Source organism: Filicampus tigris, chromosome 16 (assembly GCF_054856515.1).
Source record: "Filicampus tigris isolate MCC_2025a chromosome 16, RoL_Ftig_1.0, whole genome shotgun sequence".
Lineage (NCBI taxonomy): Eukaryota > Metazoa > Chordata > Actinopteri > Syngnathiformes > Syngnathidae > Filicampus > Filicampus tigris.
Window position 1 is genome coordinate 2,275,930 of NC_141232.1, and position 21,396 is coordinate 2,297,325.

At 46.9% G+C, this 21,396-nt stretch overlaps 1 protein-coding gene across 2 annotated transcripts; it reads right to left on the reverse strand.

Annotated features, from left to right (window-relative positions):
• Nucleotides 1–243: 243 nt before the first annotated feature.
• lmtk2 (lemur tyrosine kinase 2) lies at nucleotides 244–21,378 on the reverse strand. 2 transcript variants are annotated; one of them, XM_086056771.1, is made up of 14 exons: nucleotides 20,872–21,378; nucleotides 16,302–16,423; nucleotides 15,951–16,104; nucleotides 15,782–15,858; nucleotides 15,565–15,683; nucleotides 14,766–14,853; nucleotides 10,440–10,570; nucleotides 8,648–8,732; nucleotides 7,854–7,975; nucleotides 6,880–7,029; nucleotides 3,719–6,620; nucleotides 3,472–3,604; nucleotides 3,168–3,407; nucleotides 244–2,705 (listed from the first exon to the last, which is right to left on the reverse strand). In XM_086056771.1, exons 1-14 carry the CDS (start codon nucleotides 20,972–20,974, stop codon nucleotides 2,677–2,679), a joined length of 4,455 nt encoding a protein of 1,484 aa, XP_085912897.1. In that variant the 5' UTR covers nucleotides 20,975–21,378; the 3' UTR covers nucleotides 244–2,676. The 2 variants fall into 2 exon arrangements, with proteins under 2 accessions (XP_085912897.1, XP_085912898.1); XM_086056772.1 differs by lacking the exons at nucleotides 14,766–14,853; nucleotides 15,565–15,683; nucleotides 15,782–15,858; ... (1 more) ...; nucleotides 16,302–16,423; nucleotides 20,872–21,378 and adding an exon at nucleotides 11,463–11,851.
• Nucleotides 21,379–21,396: the final 18 nt, after the last annotated feature.

The window sequence follows — 21,396 nt, forward strand, 5'->3', positions numbered from 1 at the left end:
AATAAGTTGGACATTGTTGGTAGCAGTCGGGTCACCTTGTGTCGTAGTGTTCTCGAGATAGTCGGATTGTGACGTTCAAATGACCCAACTTTATTGACATTTACTTTACTGACAGCAACCACTGCTGCACACAAAACCCTAAACCTGGTTTGAACCCTACCCTAGTGACATTTTTTTTTTTTTTTACTACCTATTATAAGCCATTCATCGTGTTCTAATTAAAGCACGACAGGGAGCCTCGCAAGAAGTTCATTTGCATTTATTTTCATAATAAACAGTGTAATTATAAACATCTCATTCAATGACACTAACGCATGATCAACGTGAAGTAAAAATATCACTTGTAAAATGGACACGTTTCAACAACAGCGTGATTCGATTCCATCGTCGTCTTGATTGGCTTGGAATTGAACTGCCACTACCATTACGTTCGCACAACCAAACCTCGCCCCCGAAATTATTTTCAACATTCGCGCGCAGCGGCTGTCTGCCATGTCAGTTACATGTTGTCAAATGTGCAAGATGACGCAAGCGTCGACGACGCTCAGTCGTTAAATAAACCACGTTTGGATGAGGTTTTCCACAATAAAGGTCAGGGGGGCGCGCGGGGGTAGGAGAGGGGGGGCGTCGGCTACACAAAAGTGGAGGTCAAAAAGACGCGTTTAGGGGGCTCTGACTTACATGCTTTGTAATGCCGATTTAATTCGCACATTCACGACACTCGTGCACTCAACACACTCGCTCGCGCACACGCACACGCAGACCTTTACACACGCAAGACACACTCACACAAATTGCACTCTCTCTCACACACACGCCCATCTGAGGTTCTTTGGGTATGAAACTAAAATCAAATACAAATTTGAATGGGAAAAAAAACAAAAGTAAACAATAAAAGCAATAAAATAAAAGGAAATACAACTAAAGGAAAAATCAAGCCAAACCAGTAATAAAATAATCTCTATGGAATCACAAGAAAATGAAATCAAATGTCATAAAAAAACAAAGGCAAGGAAGAGACGAGTGTCGTGTCGATTGCGATTCTTCTCCTTGCGTGCGCATGGTTGCGCAACATCAACATGTACCTCCACCATTTACAACAATCAGTAGAAAGTCATTGCACATTTTTTTCTTGTCAGTTTTTTCTTTTTTAACCAAACTTCGACCGCGTGCATCGGGTCGTTTAAAAATAACATTTGGTAGCGCCGTCAATCGGCGCGAGCAGCCTTTTTTTTTTTTTTTTTACCTCACACATCGCAAGAGGGACGATTACAAAACTAACTTTAGTGTTTGTCACAACTCAATTCAATCAAGTTCACGTCAGCAATTTCCATGGGCATTATCTGAAACCCAAAAGTGGCAAGAGGCTACACAAGAAAGAACACCAGTACGGGGCCTTCACAGCCATTTGAGCACTTTGTCCATATGCTTTAATATCCAGTGTAAGGTCCATGCACTAGTACCCTCTTTGTCCTCACTAGCACAATTCAGTGCACTAGTAAAACAACTGGGGCCCCTGGCAGAACAACTTCAACCTTACTGCGCTGCACTAGTAACACAACTTGGCCCATGTCACACACTAGTAGCCTCCTGGACCTTATTCCGAGCAACAAAATTGCCCACTTGTAGTTTTGCCTCACTAGTAACATGTAGTTGTACTACTAGTACGCCAAACCTGTTCGAGCACTTAACTATTATCCATGACAGGGGGAGGCAATTCCGTCTCTATCCTGCGAGTTTTATACGGTGCAACCCACCTGATTCAAATCATCAGTATTGCTATCCGGCTTCTGCTGATTATATGATCATTTGAACCGGGTGTGTTGCAACAGGGACACATGGAAAACAGGCCGGAATTGCCCACCCCTGATCCGTCAACAAGTGCAGTTTTGCCTCACTCGTAACATGTCGTTGTTCTAGTAGCACGCCAAAGTTGTCCTACAAGCCCTTTGTCCTCACTAGTAAGACAACTCAGCTCACTAATTGAGTCACAAGGGCACACTAGTATACCAAGTACAGTACATCACCCGAGATACAAAAGTACTCTAGTGGAATGACTTTTTACTAGCAATGTTTTTTCCACTACTGTATGACATTTCTTCACACTAGTTCTACCAGGGTCTCTTCTTCTACCAGGCAACCTAGTCTTTCTACCAGCCGGGTCAATTGTCTTACTAGTGAGGACAAAGTACCCGGACCTGAAGGTGTCTTTCAAGTCGCTTGAGCATTTGTTCCATATCCTTGAGAGGTACTCGTGAGGAAAAAAGGTCGGACACTAGTTCTTTCGACAATGCCTTAAAGCGTGGAGGCTACAGAAGACAGAGAGAGAGTTTCTCTCCAAGGAGGAGATCGTGAACATGAATGCGAAACCAAAGAAAAACAAGACCGGTCAATGGCAGTGAGCATGAAAGAACAACACTTGAACTCACCAGGTCCAGATGGATTCCAAGAGAATATTCCTAAACGCACCCCATGACGTCCCGCTTCGGCTTATTTGTCCGCTCCCAAGTGGATTTGCGCATCCGTGGAGAATTTGGCAATCGACGTCAACCACCAGGCGGGCGGGTCCCTTGTCGCGACCACCGCCACCTTCTCCAGTTCTGGTTCTGATCCCGCAAAAAGTGCAAGTTGTTTCATAGTGTGATGACAACTAGTGGAGTGCCTTGAATGCGAAGGCTAGTCTTTTTCACCGTCCTCACTGCTTCCTAAAAGGGAGACCAAAACAGACAAAGTCAAAGATGTGTTTTTAAAAAAATGTACAGAAGGTCTGATTCAGTTCGCTTCAATCCAAAAATTTCACCCAAAATGGCCAATATCCAAAACTTTTGGGGAGTAGTGTATTTGTGCCATCAAATGGTATTCATTTATTCCCAAGTTTATTCTCTTCATTTAGGCACTGCACCGCTCCCCTTGTGCATGTTAGATAGATTTTTTTTGGTTTTTTTTGGGTCTAATCACATTTCAGCCTCTACGTGTTCATATAGTTGCACAACAGGGCAAAGTGACCTTAACTCTGGTGCGGGGTCACCCTAGTTGCATTCTACCAGACTACCAAAAAAGTGACCAAAAAAATACTACAATACTTGTCTTTACTGTGCAGTCGGCTAAACGTGTCATGGGAATTTAAGGAGGGGGTTAAGTGGGGTACGCCGCCGTGTTCAACTGACCTCCTTGTTCAATGTCGGAATCGGTGAGGTGCGTCAGGGAGAAGCTGGCGATGCTGGCCGGTGAGATGGAGAAGCGGGAGTAGTTGGAAGAGCTTCCCCAGCTAGATGCCGCCGCAAGGGCTGGAGACGAGATGCGAGACGCCGCCGAGCTCTTTGACGCCGCCGCCGCCGCGTCTTTGTGTGTCTTGGAGGGGAAGGCGGGCGCCGAGGGGAAGTCGTCGTCCCACTCAAAACCACCACCTGAAGGAGGCGGCGAAATGGCTGATTAGCATGCGGGGAGTCACGCACATGTGGAAACGTTTACCTTCTTCGTCCGTGGAGCTCTCGGAGTTAGTGAAGCGGTTCAGGTAGCTGGAACTTGGCACCGGGCTGCTAAATTGTGGCGTGTGCAAATTGGAGCCTGATGAGTGGTCGCCCAGCTCCTTGGTGGGGGTGTCCTGAATCACAACACGGATTTGAGATTAAGAGTAAAAAAGGGGAGCGCACAATGTACACAGATGTTTTGGTTGAAGCAGAATTCTGCTTCTCACTCATGGGTATTTTGAGGGTACCTGGTCAAAGAGGTAGACGGTGACATCATCAAAGAAGGACACGGCTCTCCTGGCGGTCGTGGCCGGGAACGGAGCCTCGGAGTTGAGAGTTGCTGGTTTCAACAAGCTCCTCAGGTTCTTGGCATGGCTGTCGTCTGAGATGACGAGCGGCACGGCGCGCGGGCCTTCGTCCTCGCTGTCCGAGCTGGAGCTGCGCAGCTGGTAGGCGTTGACGTCCTCGTCCGAGTCGTCGCTGTTTTCGTTCTCCTCGTCGGCGTCCATGCCGTCCTCCGGGCCGTCGCGCCGGCCCAGGTAACGGCCCTCCGCGTCGGGCTCTTTTATTTTATGGGCCTCCCCGCCGTAGGTCCTGGTCAGCTTAGCGTGAACGGCGTCCTCGGCCGATGGGAGGGGACCCGTGGGGGAAGGCTGATTTGGCTCAGGAGATTCAGGTAGGTCGTTGAAAAAGTCGGATCTGTCTCCATCATGATTGGGCCAGCTTAGAGGTTCGATTACATCTAAATGCAGCGCCGGAGATGGAGATGGATCTGGTTCTCCTCCGATGTCGCCCTGCGCTTCGAGGGCAGCGGAACCTTCCTCGCGAGGTATTAAAGACTCCACAAGACTTTGCGTCAGACTTTCGTCCCGTACTGGGACCGGAACTTCAGTAGAGTTCTGCGGCAGGATGACTTCAACGGAGCTTTCCGCTTTTGTTTCTTCAGATTTCTTCTCTGGCTCCGATTCGTTGTCTGAGAAGTAGGCGGAGTCTCTGTAATTACTGCTCATGAGGGGTTCTTCGACGGGAATGACGTCATCGCAGTCCTCGGCAGGAGCGTCCGGCGAGCCCTCCGGTTCAGAGATGACAATTTCCGGAGGAACCAGATTGGCGGGAGCAGCAGTCTCTTCAGTATCGTTTTCCTTTTGAGCTACACTCCCGTCAATTTTCACCGGTGAGAGGTCTTTATCGTTGGGCAGAGAGTTCCACTCAGGAGACTCCAGGTTCTCCGTCTCATACCCGCTGTCAGCTATCTTGTATGGAGGCTGGAGCTTGTGCTGGTCTCCGAGCCGGTGAATGTCCAAAGAGTCTAAAGAGTCTGGCGTCTCGGCGGAGTGGTCTACAGTCGGTTGGGTGGTGGACGTGCTGTCCTCCAGCAAGCTGTCTTGGCTAATCTGGTCCAATGAAGGACCGGAGACCAACAGAGAGGATCTCCCGAGAGGTCGCCCACTGGTGTCCGTGAATAATTCTTCGTGGTCTGACAGATTTGATTCCATTTCCAAATCCGCATCTTCATTGAGTTCACTCAGCAGATCAGCGCTCGTCAGATCGTCAATGTGTCCACTGTCTGAAACCGAGGCTTGGATATGCCGTTTTTCAGGTATTTGACTTATTATGAGCTGTTGAGCGCTACTGGCTGAGTTTTCAAAGTCAAGGTCAAGGGTGGAGGGATTGGCATCAGTGCGGGACACGTTTGTGGTGGCACTCTCGGAGAACGCGGGAATCTCGTCGTCAGTCTGACTAACTAGAAGATCCAACTTCTCCGAGGTAGAATGGAAATCAGAGTCTATGCTTCTGTCTGACGGCTGGAGCAGAGTGAGGTCCTCAGCGGAAGAACAGTTACTTGCCGGCAGCTGGTTGTTGACGTCTTCTTCCGAGAAAACCGTAATGGAAGGCACCAGTGTTTCATTTTGTACCCGAAACGGATTATGTTCCCCAAAGTTGGTGCTTGATGAGTCCAAAATTCCCTGTCTTGGGGATGTGCTACTCCATGTGGGTTGGAAATAAGAATCTGCTGTGTTTAAGCTGCCGTAAGGGTCCAGGTTGTCCCAAGAAGCCATTTTGAAGGATTCCTCCGGTTCATGGACAACACCAGGCGATAGAAAATTCTGCTGTGAATTCAGAAACCTTGTGTCTTCTTTCAACAGGTCTCGTTCCTTAAGAAAAACAAAATTCTCTGCCAGTTTTTCAGTGTTCAGAAGCCTCTTTGTCTCAGCGCTGGCCTCCTCCAGAGTCCGGTGAGCGGCTTCCGAACAACTGCCTAAAAAAGAATCCCGTGCATTAACGTCCAAAGGAGTATTTGCGCAAAAAGGGTTCGTGTTGCGATCTGGAAGCTCCACAAAATCGTGTCTCCAAGACACAGAGTCCTCCTCCTGCTTGGACTCTCCCTCTGTGAAAATATTAGTGTGGTACGGACTGTCATTTTCAAGAGATGACCAGATGTGACTGTCTGGTAAGTAAGAATCCTTGGAGTCGATGCTGTGGTGGAAAAAGTCGGCATCCGTGCTGGATTCATCCAAACGAACATCTTGAAGAACCACAAAGTCCTGTTGGCTTGAGTTGAAGCCCGTCCTTTGAGCGCCATCTTGTCCAATAGCGCCGTCTCCGGTTTGATCCTCAAGCTGTATGTAGTAGCCATCCCCATTAGCAGGCTTCTGGGCATCGAACACTGGCACGATCCCAGGTATTCCCGACGGAGCGTTCCCACCAGCGGCGGCGGCTGCCGATCTGGCGACAGGATCTGGGAAATGAGCCTGGATGTCTTCGGTGGAAACAGGAAAGAACATGCTGTGGTAGTTCACCGTTGCGTCCATGTCTGGGTGCGAATGGCTGCCGTCATAGTGCTGGCGCTTGGCCGCCTCCCAAATGTATTCAAAGCTGAGACCTTTGCTCGTTTCGGTGACGGTCAGCACCTCATCGATGTCCTGTTGCAGGGCATCGTCCGCAAACTGCTCCAGGATGGGGAAGGAGGAGTGGCTAACAGTGGTCTGTCGCGTGGAAACGCTGGGCTTGAGAGCGTCCCAGCGCTGCTCAAAGTCTTCTTCGATGTCCCGTTGGCCTTGCATGCGCAGGTAGATGAGTAAACGGTGAACTTCCTCAGCCGTGGCACGCTTGTCGGGGGAGAGCCAGCAGAACTGCAGGACCTCGTACCTGCAAGTTAAAAAAAAAAAAAAAATTATTATTTTTCAGGCCAAAAAAAACGATGAATGTCTCCAATAAGAAGATGAACGACAACGTGTCATCAGCACATTTGCAAAAGACGTACAAAGACACAGTCCTTGGAATTAAGTTCACCAGTAAAGGTTAAAACTGCATTTTAGGTTCATCCTGAAATGAGCCCCAAAAGCTCAAAAGCCCCACATTTTTGTGAGCAGAGTCTCATTCTTCCTTGAGAAACAAAAATACTCACCATCTGTCAGAATAAGGAAGCTCCAGTTGCGGCTTGAAGAGTTTGACCTGTGTCTCCTTGATCACATGATTGAGCACCTCCCGGTCAGACAGATGCGGATATGGTTGAGTAGCATTCGCAAAAAGCTCCCACAAAGTGACCCCCAAGGACCTACAAACAATTACGGACAAGAGAAAATAGTTGCGGACGTTAGCAAACAATTAGCATTTGCTGGCCTTTTTTGCAATGTAATTCAGGACTCCACAACCTTAAGCGTGAGGACTGAGCACAGTTGGCAGAGAGCGGACGACAGAGCGTAATCACACCCTTGGATAATAGCACCACCTGAAGAGTGGCAAAATAGTCCTTGTTTTCAGCCGGCTAATGGAGCCGCGACACCAAACATGACGCTTCATCATGTCGGGTCGGCTCAAGCGTTCTCCATGATTGGCACGGCATATCCGATAGCAGCTGCCAAACTTAAACCATTACCTAATCGCGAGCAAAGTAGGTCTTTACAGGGGAGGACATTCTGAATTTCAACATGTCTTTATTCAGAAGGCAATGCGGCTCTTGTAATAAGAACTACCTTGCGTAACGCAGCAATTTCGGACCGCCCGGGAAGCATTTGGCCAAGCGGCAGAGCGGCCAGTCGACACATTAGAGCTACTTACGGAGCGCCTTGTTAGCGGCAGGCATTATGCAGACTCGGCTGGGATTTGTGGGGTCACATCTCTAAAGAGCGGATAACTGCCGCGGACGTTAGCTTGCGCGTGTCACTGCAGTATACAGTATGCGACTTTGGATCTTGTATATCAGATCATGTGAACAATCTATGGAAGTCCAAATTTTGGTATCACGACACCAACGAACGGTAAGCGAGCAAAGAAGAGCCCAAGAGCGATGTCATTCCTCGCCATCTTTCGTTCTCATGAGGTCATTTGATTGGATCACTTGTGCGGCTCCTGAAGCGCCAGCATATGTTGTATACGTACCAAACATTGCTGGACTTGGTATGCTCCAAAGCGATCACACCCCCGTGGCGCTCGGCCACCAGCTCGGGGGCCAACCAGCGAAGGGGCGCGAATGCATCGTCCTCTGTGATGATGTAATCCTCCTACGATGACAGTGACAAAACAAGCGTCATCACAGGGCGAGATTACAAACGCTGCGCCGACAAGGGGGCCAAACAAGCGTGTCAACAAATGGCATTTATTGTTTGGAGCCTGCAAAAGTGATTGATGCTCCGATGCGGGCGAGCAATGACTCCCCGACGTCTCCAGAAATAGCCCCGGCGGTTGACCTTATCTTACGAGTCTTAAATTCAAAGTGACGGATCAGCAGAATTGAAGGCACGCTGCAGACAGGAGGGCCTTGCTTGGCGCGCTCACTTTGCGCAGCTCCGCACGTCATGAGAACATTACAACGTTGGTTGAAAAGCAAACACGGGCATTTTCGTCCTCCTTGTTTTTAGCTTCTTCAAACAGCAGCATGCTGTCTTTGTCACATTAGCTTTACAAAAGAAGTTCTCTTCTTTTTTTTTCTTCCCAGCACTTGCCCAATTAGACGACTTGTCAGATTGACAAGCTGGACCTGGCATTTTGCTTGCCTGCCGTGTTGTTGAGCACCGTTTGTTAGGCGGCATGCGTTTCTCACTTGCACTACAACGAGACTTCAAGGCTTGAGTTACAGCCGCTGTATTATTAAACTCAAGGTCACAGAGTACTTGATACTGTGCGAGCCAAAAACAAAACAAGGAAATTAGTGGGAACATCCCATTTGTGCTCACTTTATATGCATAGGGCCCAATTCCATAGTCGCCGACTTTCACAGTAAGATCTGCCGTCAGGTAGCAGTTCCTCAGCGCCAAATCACTGGAAAGAAAGCATCACAGAAGTTGGAGCGTCAAAACACATTTTCTTAGTGTCTCAACAATTTTATCATTCTAGTGTAAAGTTACAAAAATTAAACACAAAATTGGCCTCTGGTACATTTTATTCTGAGTCCAGCGGACAAAGTTTCTTAACTTAAAAAAAAAAAAAATGGTATGGCAAGACAATGTGTGTTTGCCCTCCATGTAATATATAAACACAAATGGTGGAGCAATATTTGTAGACAGACAATACAATTCCAAAATACTCACAGGCATATATTTTATTCTTGGCCAAAAGCGACTGAATTTACCGCAGCTTACCGAGTCCGCTGGGAAGCGTCTTTGTGTGGGTCTCAAGGTCTGATTACAGGTTCTTAGGTCACTGCGCTTTTATTTCTAACCTGCATAATTGTGTGTGAGTGCCTATGTCCCTGTGGACCAGTGATGGGCGGGAACAGTTTTAATTCTTGTGAAGCAGTCCGAGCTGCACTTTATGTATGAATTGCGCAGTACAAATGAAGTTGGATTTATTATACTGCCTCCAGGTGGCCAAACCAGGCACATTCAAAGGAGCAGCAGTCCATCGAAATGAGGCAAAAAACAGTTTGATTCTTTACATTATATTCAAGAATGTTTTGTTTTTTTTAAATCACCTTTAACGTTTTTTTGGCAGGCTGGAATTTCATTCATTTCAATGGGGAACAAGGATTTGACATACAAAGTGTTTTGGCGTTTTTTGCTCTGAACCTCCCAGCCCACGAAAGGAGTGAGGCTCTGAAGGCTCGAGCAGTTCTTCGCCCTGCAACAAGACATGCGCAGGTTCTATTCCTGACTCGTGCATACAGTAGCAGGATATTGTTTCTTGAGGGAAATACAGGCCGTGCAAACTATTTGTGTTGTTGCCAGGAGATGGCGTGCACCACTAAGTGGCTCTGTTCCTCTGTATGTTAATTCAATCAACATGTGGCGCGGTGAAGTCGCGGTAAAACGCTCACAATAAGTCACTTAGCGGTTGATTATTTTGCTCTTTCCTTTGCCGGACAAACGCTGATTTATTTTCAAGTCTGCGGTCGTCTCCAGTTGGCCGCGTGCCCGATGGCGGGCGGGAAGGAAACGGGCCCTACGACTGAACCCTACAAGGCCAGCTGGCGGTATGGCAACCAGAACGCGACTAACGTGATTTGATTTTCCTCATTTCAGTCGATGGCAAATCGCGACACCGACTTTCAGTCTGATCGACGGCAAACGAGGACACTGAGCCGTCACTGATGTGAGAACATTTTCGGGACGGCCGGCTCGACTCCCTCTCTTGCTGGGATCCGTAGAGAACTTTATGTTTGAGTTGTAACAAGGATTTAAAAGACATCTTCCAAAACGGGGCTATCCTTTTACACGCAAAGAGCAGAATCATCATGTGCCGCCGGCAGCGGACAGCTGACACTGTGGCAATGCATCGGAGCTGTGCAATTGGAGCCCTCGCAGCTTATTCCCAGCATGCAAATAGAGCTGATGAGCTGAGCGGCCTACGTTACCCTCAGCCGCACTTTGCCCGCAACCACCCCGCGCCCCCCTACTATATATTTAGATATATATATAGAGATTGTTTTTCTGGGGGGAGACTCACTAAAAGGTTTAGCTTCATTGTGATCGAAATATCGAAATGAAATACGGAAAGGAAGCGACCGTGTCATGCAAAGTGGCATGATACCTGTGCAGGAAGTTGTATTTGTGAAGGTGAGTGAGCCCGGCGGCGATTTCGCAGGCCATCCTTTGCAGCTGCAATATCTCGTCGCTTCTGTACGTCCAGTCCTGCTGAGACAGATATCCTCGCAGATCCCCCTGCAAACACACACACACACACACACACACACACACACACACACACACACACAGTCAACATACAAACTCTTCTTAAGATAAAAGCCGATGTTTTGGGATTTTTCTTCTGCTAAATTGGTCTACATGTTTATGCGTTGAACAGATCATGCAATTCTAACCCTGAAATGAAATTAGTCATAATTATAATACATACAGTATTTGTTCCAGTTCATGCAGTTTCTGAGAAAAGTGGAATTTTTTTCAAAGATGACAATATATGACGACTCCATATTTGCCTTTCGGGATCTTATGAAACAAAAAAATACATCATTTTTTTTCTTCCTTGTTTGTATTTCCAAACTGTTGAAGAAATAATCTGTCCTACACAAATGCATGCTAATGTAATTATTGCGAGCCCCACACAGGGACATTCCAAGCACCTAAACATTTAGAAAGCAAATGGTCAGGAAGATCCATTCACACATTCTTGTAACTGATACTACTTAAAAGATTGTAAATGCTTGGCATGGTTCGCATGCCTCTTTTGTTATTTTTAACATTCGGTTAAAACAGTAAAGTAGCTCAATTATTTATATCACTGTCGTTTTCAAAGCATGTCCTGAATCTTGTCATTAAGGAAAGAATTCAAAACACTTTCAGGAATATGATTTATGCTGGGCTATATTGCGAATACAACGAGTATGAATTATCGTTGGAATAGGAAAAGTTATACAATTGTCTTGTAAATCTCTGTGCATAGCAAGAAATGTTTAAAATTGAAAATGTGACTTGAGGTACTGTTAAAAAAAAAAAAAGTGGAGTCAAATTCACATTTTAACCTTGCGTATATGACCTACACTACACTAAATTCATATTTGGCAAGTGAAACGGTACCATGTGAAGTTCTTAGTACCTGCAGTGTGCAGAAGCTGCCACATGGGGGCAGTAAATTAACCAGTCGCCGTCTTCTCACTTCTCCTGTGAGTGGACTGAACTCTGGCGGAACTATTTAGCGAGTGCCTACCAGTTTTAAGGGCTCAAGTGTAAGAAAGAAGATAATAGGGAACCCTGAGCCGACACAACAAAGCAATACACGCGAGATAATAAGTCGGTCTTATGCAGTAGGCGTTTTTCAAAAGTCGATCCGAGGCACTGCGTGTACCGTACCTCCTCCGCGGAGATCAAAAGATTACACGGGTCTTTGTGCTTGGAGCGCTTCCCGGGGGACTTACTGTGCACTGACAGCTTACAAACCGCGGCGGCTCGCCAATGTCACTCGCACCTGCGGCCGTCGCTCACCCAGTGTCAATAATCGTTTTCGCTCTCGTTCTTGACTTTTAAACGCCAAGCAGCATGACAACAATGTGCTACAATATGAGGGCAGGACTGCGTGCGGTGAAGGAGATTAGTGAGCAACACAAAGCCCCCTGAGGAATGAGTTAAGAACAGGCCGCTCATGCAGCAGTCATGAGGTACTTTTGTCTAATCGCGTCCCGTTAGCGAGCGAGCGAGCGCGCGCGCGGGCGGACGGGGGCATGCGCGCGCTTACGAGGGGCTTCCCTCTCGGCGTCCCTCTTTAGGAACAGAGGAAGCGTCGGGCAATGAGATCAGTCAGTGGACAACAGCGCAGTCCCGGAGAGTGCGCATGTATGCGGACATGTCCTGGAGCGCGCCGAGGGGTGATAAGTAGTCCGCTTCTCGGATCTCGCAAGCTGGCTTTTTCCACCATGTGTGTAAATTCCACATAGATGCGCCCCGGCAAATGCGTGTCATGCATCTTGGATGAGTTCAACTGCCAAAGGAGTAGTCAACTTGTTTTCACAGTTAACTCACGGGCACACTGCCTCCTGCAACGTCGATATCAAAAGTCTACACACCTGATCAATTTAAAAAAAAAAAAAAAAAAAAAAAAAACATTAAGAGCAAGATCAATCTTCAGTCAGGGGAAGGTTGCAAAAAAATTTCCAAGACACTGAATTTACCATGAAACACAGTGAAGATAGTTGTCATCATCAAGCGGACAAAATATGGCAACAGTGCCATTATGCTTATTGTTTGTAAAGTGCTTTGTTACAGCTCCAGCTGTTATGAAATGTGCTGTATAAATTAAATTGTATTGTATTGTTTACAACGTAAGCTTCCTCTCATATCCATTTGAAAATAAATATGCGCTCAGCAAAAATAATTGGCCTCATCCACTAAGAAGAAGGAATGCAGAAGACAAAAGACTTTGGAAAGCAATGCTAAGCTGGCGCTCAGACACCCGGAACCAGAGAGGGGTCCGACTAATACGCACATCAAGCGTCAGGGAGGAGACGCAGACATTAGAGGCCGTCCGTCACTCGCACGCTGGCGGGCGACATTCTTGAAGCAGTTGCCTCATGTATTTCGATGCGCAAAACGCTTGGACGCAGGTTTACCGTGCACGGGTGGAGCGGGATGCAAAAAAACGGCCGTCAATCAATCAGCGGCCTGCCGGCGCTAACGTTACGTCACCATACCGTGTGCTCTCTTTTGGGATTCTCCTTGTCAGCGTCATGTTTCAGCTTTCGACATATAGCTGATGAGTGACGTGGCCTGAACAGGCTGCGGAAAAGGCTCCATTTGTTTGTAGCTGAGCCTGTTTCAAATCAGTGATCAATCAAACACGAGAGCGCACGGAGAGGTGAGATTTGTTTTTGTTTTTCCAGCCAGTATGTGAACAGGGGCTTTTGCGCTGGCGTGGCCGCTTTAGAGTGCCTCATTGTCACGGTTTGGAAGAGCCTCACGACAACCCAGGGGGATATATTCCAACCACCGGAGACTTTGGCAGATATTTTCTCAGCTCAAATATGTCGGTATAAGATGAAGTCGCATCCATTTTCCAAGACTAATGGTGGCATTTGATTGACATGCCAGCGCGGTGTGGTTTCAGCAGATTCAACGGACTCGCCCAAAGCATCTGAGAGCAGAGGGAACGGCTTGGCTCTTCTTTTCTTGACTTGAACCATTTAAAATCCGCAGGCTTGTTTCCAACACTTCTCGGTGGTATGTCAACTTGACTAAGACTAAGGCTATTTATTTTCACTTTACAGGGAGTTTAAAGTGGATTTCTAATGCAGCTTTTGTTTTGGATCGTATCGGACAGTTGAGATTGCTGGAGAGCATATGCTACACGCAAATATTATCCCACTCCGAATGGCACACATACTTAATATACAGCAAGTATTTGGGTGTCCTGTCAGAGCCATAACTCAACGTGGCCGTCTTCCGAAGCACAGCGCCAGGACAGCAGCCAGGTCCGGCCGGGCACCTGACAACGTGACGCGATGTCTGGCAAAGGGGACTCAACTGGAACCTGCTGGGCATGTCGCCAGCTTGGACAAACGGGATGTTGGAAGCGGGCTTAGTCACTTTTTGTGTCGCCCCCAAGAAACAAGCAGGCGCGCGTGTGACAGAGACGATGCGAGCAGCCGCAGCCTCGTTCAAACTTTCATCCCGTCACACCTATTCGATCAGGTTGGGTCAACTCAATTGCGGTTATAATAAGAGAGCTCAATGTATACACGTCATCATTTCCAGCTGAACGGTATTTGACGGTGAGAAAAAAAGAAAAGCTGAATGACGCCAATATTTAGGCCAGAAATACTAACGGATCTTGTTTGCTTTACGTTAGTTAGTTAGTTAGTTAGTTAGCTAAAAAGGATCCAAAATACACAAGTGGCCGGCAGTAGAAATGCACAAACACAGCAACTGGAGGAGGCGACACTGGAGGAGTGTAAATGGAGCTCGTTGCTTTACGGGGTGAGGTGGGAATGTGAGAAGTGTCAAGCTTAGGCCGGCGAGCTGACAGGAGGCGGGAGGAGAAGGAAGAGGGAGGGGCATGGGCCAGTGGGGGAGGGACGCTCCCAATCAGAGCACCCGGAATAGACCCAGCACAACGGCAAATCGATCAGCTGCTGTGACGTCGGTGCGGTACGTTACGATAAATAGATGCTCTAATTCGGGGTTCACACGGCGGAAGGTCGGATAATGAACGGCACTTGCCTGATGAATTTGTGAGCGCAATCTCGAGTAACGCCTTTATTTTCGAGTATGACTAACCTATAAGACCAAATCATTTTTGAATAATAAAGCAGATATCTGAAATCTGACATTTATATTGCTTGTGTTTGTTGAAAAAAAAAAAAAAAAAGCGTTCAAAAGGGTTTTGCAAACACAATTCATAGTTACTCACCATTTCACAGTACTCAAAAACAAGCAGAAAGGGAATGGCTTCCACACACTGTCCAAGGCACTGGAGGAGGTTTGGGTGCTGCAAGACTCTGTCAGGATAAAACAAGCACAATAGTTCATGTTTTTTGCGGGGCAGTTCTGTGTGTTATGCATCACGACTTTTCAGTGGACAATATGACAATTTGACATATGTCACATACACAGTGGTGCCTTGAGATACGAGTTTAGTTTGCTCTGTGACAATGCTTGGAACTCAAAAACATTCACAAGTCAAATCATCTTTCCCTATCGAAATGACTGGAAATGCCATTTATCCATTTGAGCCTCCCAAAAAACAACATTTTCTGCCTTTTTGCTTTTAACAGGACAACTATTACACTTTATTTTTTTTTACTTTACAAATGCACACTGCAAAGACCTAATTAAACAGAATGTGAAGAATCAAACAGTTCTACCATCTTTTTTTTGCTTCAATTCACTACACACGATGCCGCCGCTTCCGGTGCGATTACGTCGGCCACCCGGAAGCTGTGCGATACACACTGACTGAATCGGTGAGCTAAGATAATAGTTGCCAATTGTCACAAAAGATAAAGAAAACAATATGCCTGCAGGCATGTTGGATAAGCGCTTCAGAATACGGGTGGCTGGGTGCCAAAGCGCACTTGCCACATACAGCGCTCGCGTCTTAAACAAAAAAACAAGGATGCTCACTTGCACCTCAAGGCAACACGGTATATTATTTTTTTTTATAAATTATAAAACAGGTGATTAAAAAAAGAAAAAGAAAAGACATTGACCTATAAGGGTCCCCCTGCTGCAAGAAGTCGTTCTGCTCCTTGGCATTTGCGTTGGCTTTTAACTCCTTCACTATCACTCTGGTGCCACCGGGATCTGTGTAGATTTCACTCAGGATCACCTGTCAGTCAACATTCAGACAGTTGAGAAAAAGCCTCCAGTGGACTTTGGATTATCTTAGAATGGTTAAAAAAAAAAAAAAAAAAAAAAAAATCTGACCTGGCCAAACCATCCATTGCCGATCTCCTGAATGTAACTCAAACTATGACGGGCTACCTGCACACCCGAGGATCCTTCTGGAAATCCCACCGGCACAAACAAAACATTTGTCACCTTCCATTTAATGTGATCCAACGTGTGATCAAATCAAGGCTGTCGTTTGGCCAACCTGCGATGGGCGCTGGCGGTAGAAGATGCAGCGGTCCGGGCAAGGCCACGGGGGAGACGGCCAGAGTGTACACCTCGGCCGGCGACCGCATCGACGGCGTGTCCTCGGCCGGCGGCGTGAAGTCGATCTCATCGTCAAAGTGGTCTTCGAATTCCTGCGTCAACAAACATGCGCCGTGAACCATCGGGAATTGCGGCCGTAAAAGAACACGTAGCGTAAAGAAGACATCGGTGAAAAAGACGTGAAAGTGTCAGGAGCTGGACTGTCATCTAATTCCAAGCTATGCGGTGGACGTTTTGGGCCAATGGCGCCGCAAGACGCACGGCGGCGGGACTGAGCGTGTCGTGTCACCTTGAAGTTGATCTCCCTCTCCTTGCAGCAGGTCACACAGTTCACCAGCAGCACCACCAGGGCCACCAGCAGCGCCAGCGACAAGTAGAGAGACGCGGAAAACGGCTCCCCGGCGCCGCTGCCTGTCGCCCGCCAAAAAGCAGACAAGTTGACAGCGCCGTTACACACATTTTAGGGCTTCTCCGCACTGCACTTGCATTTCACGGGGGGAAATCTCATTTTGGTTAGTATTTTTATTCATTTTTTTTTTTTTTTTTTTAAGTACCGGGTAGTTTGCAATATATTTTTTCTGTCACTAAACATCACAGTCAAGTGTTATTAACTGCACAATATTTTGACCCTTGACTCAAGTGATTGCGTATCAATCAATCTATCAATCATCGTATCAAGAGCCGGCTCAAACAGCAAAACACAAAGCAATAAGTAAGTAAATAAGGAGAAGGCGACTAATCGACAGCTCATGACTTCTAAGTTGGGGCTCCCACTGTATTCTTCTATTTCTGTCTGTTTTTGGAGGCGGATTTTGTCCTGCCACCAGCATGTGCACCTTCCTTGGCTGACATCTCAAATCTCACTGCTCATTTCAAAGATTCGACCGCTGCACACTTATTCTTTTTTTTTTTGTCCCTTCTGGCTCTCTGTGATGCGGCGAGTCAACCGTCCGGCGGCGTTAGCGTCAATCCATCATCGTGGCAGCTTGGATTTATTTTGTTGACATCACGGCGTCTCCGAATGTTCGAAGGGACGCTTGCGGCGCAATCCGAGAGGCACGGGGATCGAGTGCTCGTGTCACATCAGGACATGGGGAGCACCGGCTCGGCATTTTTCCAGTCCCCGCCACGGACAGCCATCCCAATACTTTTGCCCGTGTCGTGCAAGTGTATTATTAGACCCCGCGGCGTTGTGACATGCACCTGGGAAGTTGCAAAATCATTGAAATCAAACGTCTTTCTGTTTGTTTGCACAAATGTTTGAAGGGTGTCCGGAGCGTACTTGGGTGAGATAAAACACGTGACATCCAAAGCAGACTTGCAACCGATTTCTCATCGCAAATGACAAACACATACCGGATTTCTTTATGTGTTCAACTCAAATCTCAAATTGTCACGCAGCCTTTTCGTCTAAGCCGCTTTTTCAAGGGCTCCCTTTTGTATGCGTCTAATGGGATGACTGCAACACTTAATCAGCCTTGCAGCCACACTGCACAGGCAACTTGTCGCCTTCAAGGAAGCGACAAATCATGAAGCTTTGAGGAAATCGTTGGCGTTTGTCGTAATTGATCGACAGCACCGCTTCAACCGATGCCCTTGAAGGCACTTTGCCTCTCCATTTTATTAAAAGTCACTGAAACGCAAAGGAAAATTCTTAAGTTGACAAACCAAGAGCGACGGCTTTATGAGGCATAAAATGTGCACTTAGCAGTTAAAGATTGACACCTGGTACAAAAATATCAAGGCTGCTGAGAGTTTCGAAATGTCAGCGCGGACGTGACTGAAAAGGTTGAATAAGGCGCCAAGACACTCGTCGTATGAGAAGTCACAAAGATGTGACGGTAGCCGACATTTTGAATGTCTGGGGCTGCGCGACATTAGACCGAAACAGTCAACGGAAGGAGGAAGTGCGACAAGTTCAACCAAAGGTTTTCTCGCGAGACTCTCGGACAAAGTGAGCACGGCAACGGATTGAATATTGGCCAACGGCTTGGCATCAACTTTGGAGGTTCCAAAGCCATAGAAGACGGACTAATGGTAGCCAATGGACGTATGTCGACGGTTGCACCTTGCGAGCCATATTGGCCCCGCCTCCTTTTCCAAAGGCTACACGGCATCAGCCGTTATCTGAGTCATGTGCTCCTATCAGGATGTAGCAGAACTCACAATATGGCGCAGCTCCATTTCGGGGCAAATATGGACTGCAGCTGCCTGTTCTCGGTGGCATATTTCAGTCAGACATTCACACGGGTGGAACTGACCCACTTTGGGAAATTTCTCTCACCGGTAGTTGCAGTAGTGCAACGTTAAAGAATAGAGCGGCGGTGTCTCGCTGACGCATTTGGGCTTTTCTAAATAGAAGGGAATTAGAAGAGGTACGTGCAAGTGCTGGTATCCGAAAAATCTGGAAATGCGGGCAAAAATGTGCTCAAGCAAAATGCAATTACAAGTCTGTGCGTTTGCAACTCCAATGTAGTCAGTCCACTTCATCGCGCCGGTTACGTTGCAGACCCAAAAGACTGCAAAAGGTGAAATTCAACGCCAGCCAGAATAAAATAGGCCTAGGGTGGATATTTGGACTCGACCACCCAATCACGCTAATGCTTGATGATGATGTCATCACATCTGCCTCACTGTGAAAATGGCTGGAAGCACATCTCACCACAGAGCTGAAGGAGCTGCCAGCGCCGTTATTTTTAACCAGCTCTGGGCTAGTTAAAAAAAAATAGCTCGCGAACTACCGGGGCAAAGCTCAATGGTAAGTGTTAAGTGAATTTAAAGGCCATATTGCCCAGCACTAATTGCACATTAAAACACCAAAATGTTCTACCAAACCATGTAATTACGTCTAAAGAAATCCTGTTAGCTTAATGCTAACCTATAGAGCAAAACACCACAGTCTGGCTAACGGAAATGAGCACGGACAGGTGAGCAGTTGTGCAGGAGCTCTGTGGTAAAAGAGGTCACTGAAAGTCCGAGCCACATGACGGAAAGTCGAGGCCAATGTTCAACCTGACGAGCAGACGAGTAGTGTCACTGTCACCTGATTGTCACAAGAGAGACGACCTTGAGCCGAGCTGAACTATCGGCCTTGTTTTGTTCACATTAAGGTGGTACCTTAACATACGAGTGAAAAAGCCTACTAGAACTTCTCTCATCTGAAGTGGATTTGGGGATTGTCAGAGGCACTTTAAACGGTGGCCAATCTGAGCTGACTCACATTTAACATGAGTTCGATTGTGATTGGTTCATTTTCAACAGTCACATGATTGTTGTCGCTGTATGAGGGTGTGTTCATTTTTAACTTTATTCTATGTATGTATTTATTTTCATGATGTATTTATTTTATTTTTTTCATTCATTCAAAGGTTGTGATTTCACGACCAGAGACTCTGTGCAGCACTTTGTAACTGTTTTGGTTTTAAAATGCGCAATGGAAATAAATTGGATTGGATTGGATAGTTCGGAGCTAGCTTTGGATGCGTGGATTTGCTCGAGCGAAGTTAAAAAAAAAAAAAAAAAAAAGAAGGTAGAATGGGAATTTTCATGAACTTTGATCCAGAAAATGTAAGTAATGAGACAAAACGGGTTGGTTTGCGACTTGCGAGCGGCTCACTGCGCTGAGCCCTGACGGGCCAAGCTGAAAGTCGCACCAACAACTAGCGTGTTCATCTCAGCTGCGTTCACACTCATGTCATGGATTGCATTCCGACCGAGCATATTTTGACATTTTAAGACGGGGCAAAGGACAGGCCACAATGTCATAAAAAACATGAAACACTGTATCAACATTTCTTTCCTGCATGCTGTCTTATGATTGAGCAAACAACACCGTTGCTAATAATTGACAAGGGATGATAAACTTGTTAATGTGTGTCGCGGTTGCACATTGGCAGCTTCTTTACAAAATATTCACTGCTGCTTTTTACTTGAGCCTTGGATAGGGACCATGACATCCCTCCATTTATTATCCTAATACTGATGAGCCAAGAGTTAAATGCCGCACGAGGAGTTACTCATAACCACTGAGCGTGTTGAGTGATGCGTGTCAACGACTGACTGAACGCTGTATAAAAGTTGACCTTTCTGTACCTGCAGCGAGCTCTGAAACTGTAGCGCAAAGTAGCGCAGGTAGCAATGAAAAAATGACAGAATAGAACATAAATATTGCAAACAATAAGAAAGCGCAAGGACATTTGTCATTCTTGTTGTTCCTTGATTATCTGACTTAAGCCCCCTCCATTATTATTACGACACAAAAATGTGAGACAGCAGCACATCATGCCAATAATTCCTGGGAGCCACATTTGTGTGCTAACGAAAACTTGATTCATGTCATACCACAAAACGGTTAACGTGATGATACAAGCGTGTGGAAATTGTAACCACACAAGAGATCGGTGTGACAGTCGCAAAAAGCCATAGTACTAGGCTGAAAAAAACGTAGTCAGCAGAGACACTGACGATGAAATGTATCAATGAGTGTACTGTACATTGCTATAGATATTTTCCCATCCTGTGATTGGATCGCAGGATGGGAAAAGGCTGACGTCATCGAGCTCGCTGGCATCGTGAGGATGACGATGAAATCTGATTGGTTGCTGATGCAGTTTTCAGGACTACTGATTCTGAAGGGCCTGTGCAGATTATATATGGCATGGCAACTCATAGAGGCTGAAATACAAAAAAAAAAAAATCGACGAAATCAGTGCAGTCAAGAGAAATCAATAGTTGAGGATTCATTCAGTTCTTCTAGCGTTCGCTCTCGGCCAGGAACCGCTGACGAGGTTGTAAAAATATGAAGTGAAAGAAAAAACAACAAAAGAAAAAGCTAAGCAATAATTCCCCAAACGCCTTACCTGTGCTGTGGTGGTACTGAAGAGGAGCACCTTGAGCCGGCCAGCATGCCCACAGCAAGATCGCGTTGAGCAGCGGCAAAACACAACCATGACAGTTCTTCATCCTCCAAGCTTTGCTCCAAAACAAGCCGCTAGACGCTGGGAATTGTCGTCGTCGTCGTCAACAACTGATGCCCGGCTACCACCACAAGTCGCGTTTCACTCATTGGTGGTTGACAAGCGAACGTTGATGTTGGTGGCACGCACAAGCATTCTGTCGCTCTTTAGCCACTTAGCTTCGGCTAGCAACAGTCTTAGCTAACGAGCGCAAACGCGGCTACAAAACGCCCGTTTCCGGTGTCCATGAGGACAAAAGGAGGCACGGCGCTCGTCGCCCCGTCATATTTGTAAGATGCCGCTTGGCGTTACGCGAGAAAACGCTGGCTGAGAGCAAGAAATCAAACCGGACTAGCGTGAAACTCATCGCCTCCGAAGCGCCATATTCCCTCTCGACGTCACATCGCCAAACGGGGCGGGTAGCGTCAC

Coding starts and splice junctions, on each gene's coding strand:
- lmtk2 (XM_086056771.1), bottom strand. CDS start 20,974: ATGAAGAACTGTCATGGTTGTGTTTTGCCGCTGCTCAACGCGATCTTG. Junction 7,976..8,647: donor TTGGGCCCTATGCATATAAA/GTGAGCACAAAT, acceptor CTGTCATCGTAG/GAGGATTACATCATCACAGA. Junction 3,408..3,471: donor GAGCTCCACGGACGAAGAAG/GTAAACGTTTCC, acceptor CGCCTCCTTCAG/GTGGTGGTTTTGAGTGGGAC.